Here is a 2,929-nt window from a genome sequence, read left to right on the forward strand (position 1 = left end):
TGCCAGTACTCTTAACCAATGAATCATCTCTCCAGTCCCACCCCTATTTTTTTTTTTTTAATTAGGAAAAATTAAAAAGCCTTCAATGGAAAGAGCTAGTTTAGCAAGGGAGAAATTACAAAAAACTTTGTCAAAGAAGATTCTGTGTCCTCCAGAAAAACATACGATGACAATAATATTTCAGCCTCTCCAGTGCTAGGATTACAGGTGTGCAACACCCGCCTATTATTCTGTTCCTCTTAACATTCGGTAAGGAATGTCATTTTATATAACGGCAGACATACATGACATGGAATCCTGGTTCTAACACATAAGCATATATGATATAATGAGAGTACATTTAAGAAGGATGTGGAAGAGACAGAATGGCTGCATTTCACCAATGACAGCTGGCAGGACCAATAGTAATTTGCCCAACATTTAACTAACCATTTTTCGATGAACTGCAATGATGTAGCCTGTAACGGGATCATCAGAAAGAGGTGGCATATGACCATTCACCATTCCATTTGTGACGTTCTTCTCAGTCCCACATGGCACAACTGTATTTGGCATTCCATTGGGGATGAATATAGGTCGAGGCAGATCCCCATTGGTAGTCAGGGTGAACAGTCCATTTGTAGATGGAGAAGAGGAGCAATCTATAAATTCAGAGATGTGCACATATCATAACCTTGTATCACCATCACTTTGTTCTTTTCTCAAGTTTTATGAGTGTTTTGAACACTTGACAGTGCAGACTTTCCCAATTCAGGACAGGGCTAACTCACAGACCAAGAAACAATTCTAAATTTATTGGTAAATTTAGAGCCTAGAATTTAGTTCTGTAACTCATAACTAAAGGATAAGGAGAGAAACGTGGTAACTATTACGTAGTGCCTCTGCAGCAGCTCCATGAGTATCACGTGGTACACAAATGTCTCTACCATTCATTTTCCTCTCCTCTAAAATTATTCTCAAAATAGTCTATTCAATGTGACCTTAAGCCAATTGTTAATTTTTAAATGAAAACAAAGATAAAAATGCACCCTTAGTGACTAAGGCTTAGTCTAAATAGCTACATTTCAAGAGATCAATAGCCCATGCTAGTGATGGATACTGTACTGGAGTACAGAGATGCTAGTTTCCATCAATGCAAAGTCCCACCAAATAGTGACATTCTAAATAAAGGACATGAGATCATCTACTAACTCATGATCAGCATAACTATTACATGCAGTTAGGATAGGAGGAGAATTGACCTAACAGTAACCTGTCAAGGAAGAACCTGGGAATAATGGCTGACACTTGAACTCGTGGCCCCTGGGAGCCAGAGGCAGGAGGATCGTGAGTTCGAGGATGTCTAAGATTAAACAGTGAGATCATGTCAATTCTGAGATCTACAGTGCAAAACTGTGTTAAAACCCAAAAGCTATGTTGTATATCATTTTTCCTCCCAACTGAAATATTTTCCCAAGAGGAAAGGGGGAGGCTCAAGAGATCAGGCAACCAACAAAATGCCACATGTCTGACAAAGTGGAAAATTGCAAGATTCTTGAAGGCCTCTGTCTTATAGAAAAAGTAAGTAAGTGTGAGGAAGGAGACCGAGAACAGCTAGCGAAACTGCTAGGTAGAGATTTCTTAGACTATGGGAGCTGCCTCAAGCTGTGCAGAGTGCTCCAGGGATACAGATTTCTTGATGATGCAACAGCTTTTTTGAATCATCTCTGCTCCTGTTAGTAATCCCTCTCCTATACTGCTGTTAGTAATCCCTCACCTAACTCTGTTAGTAGCTCTAATACAAACTCATTGGTTCACCAAATTGGACTTTGGTGCAGTCATTACTTTTAATCTCATGGTTTTACTTTTTGGGGTTAGTAGACATGTGTATATGGCAACTCCTCAGGAAAATACTCTTATGCAACATGCTATGAGAAGTATAAGTATAGCACCGTCCTAGCATGTCTAAGATCTTACATTAGATACTTAGCACCTCACTAAAAGAACAAAGTATATGAAGCCCAAAAGACTAAGTGTCCAAACATATTAAAGCCTGTGTGATAACCAGACACATTCCTATTTACTAAAATTATTGTGTCTATTTTCTGGTAGTTGAAAAGGCCTAACTTAACATCAGTGCAGCCATGACAGGCTAAAAACTAACAATACTGACAATAGGCCTCAGCAATACAATAACCAGGAAAGCCACAGAGCAGAACCGAGGGAACTGAGACAAGTACTAGATGCTCCAGAACATTAGGGATAGCTTACCTAATTTGTACATAGGTTGCTAATTTCCTTATAGCAACACCAGAACCAATCCCTGTTTGATAAGACTTGTCACCTCACTCAGGAGTTCAACCCCCATCTGAATCCAGAATTCCCTTCCCCCTCCCCATCCTTTACCCCTTAAAAACCTTGCCATAGCTGAGCTCAGTGCTCTCCCTGATTCAGCCGCTGTGTTGGAGAGGATGGAGAGCCCAGGCTCAAGCTTGAAATTAAGGGCTCTTTCTTTTTCCATATGAACTCAGATTCCTGGTGGTTTCTGGGGAACTCATAACACAGACATGTAGTATGCTCTTTTCATACTGTCTTACCATTATGAAAAGATAAGGGGTTATGAATGTTAATGGTATGCTTATGAACTAAGAATTACTTAGCTTGTTTATTTACTGGTTCTGAATTTTAGGTACCTCATCAAGAAAAATCGGAGTTAAATGATTATTAGAATTCTTACAAAAATCTCCAGTCAAAGGTTTCTGCTGAGCTCAAAGAATTTTTTAGGAGACAGGGGAGGAAGGGAGGAAAGGAGAAAAATGTATAGCACAATAAAAACAAGAAATTCTTTTTAAACCGGGCAATGGTGGCGCACGCCTTTAATCCCAGCACTCGGGAGGCAGAGGCAGGCAGATCTCTGTGAGTTCGAGACCAGCCTGGTCTACAGAGCTAG

The 2,929-nt window shown here is 40.0% G+C and overlaps 1 protein-coding gene across 1 annotated transcript in view; it reads right to left on the minus strand.

Moving 5' to 3' along the window:
* The window catches only part of Usp32 (ubiquitin specific peptidase 32), a 127,109-nt gene that overhangs the window by 29,092 nt on the left and 95,088 nt on the right, over positions 1 to 2,929 (minus strand). The window contains exon 26 of the mRNA XM_005350446.2: positions 430 to 641. Coding sequence (XP_005350503.1) covers positions 430 to 641 — 212 coding nt within the window. The remainder of the gene's footprint in view (positions 1 to 429; positions 642 to 2,929) is intronic.

Source organism: Microtus ochrogaster, chromosome 7 (assembly GCF_000317375.1).
Source record: "Microtus ochrogaster isolate Prairie Vole_2 chromosome 7, MicOch1.0, whole genome shotgun sequence".
NCBI lineage: Eukaryota > Metazoa > Chordata > Mammalia > Rodentia > Cricetidae > Microtus > Microtus ochrogaster.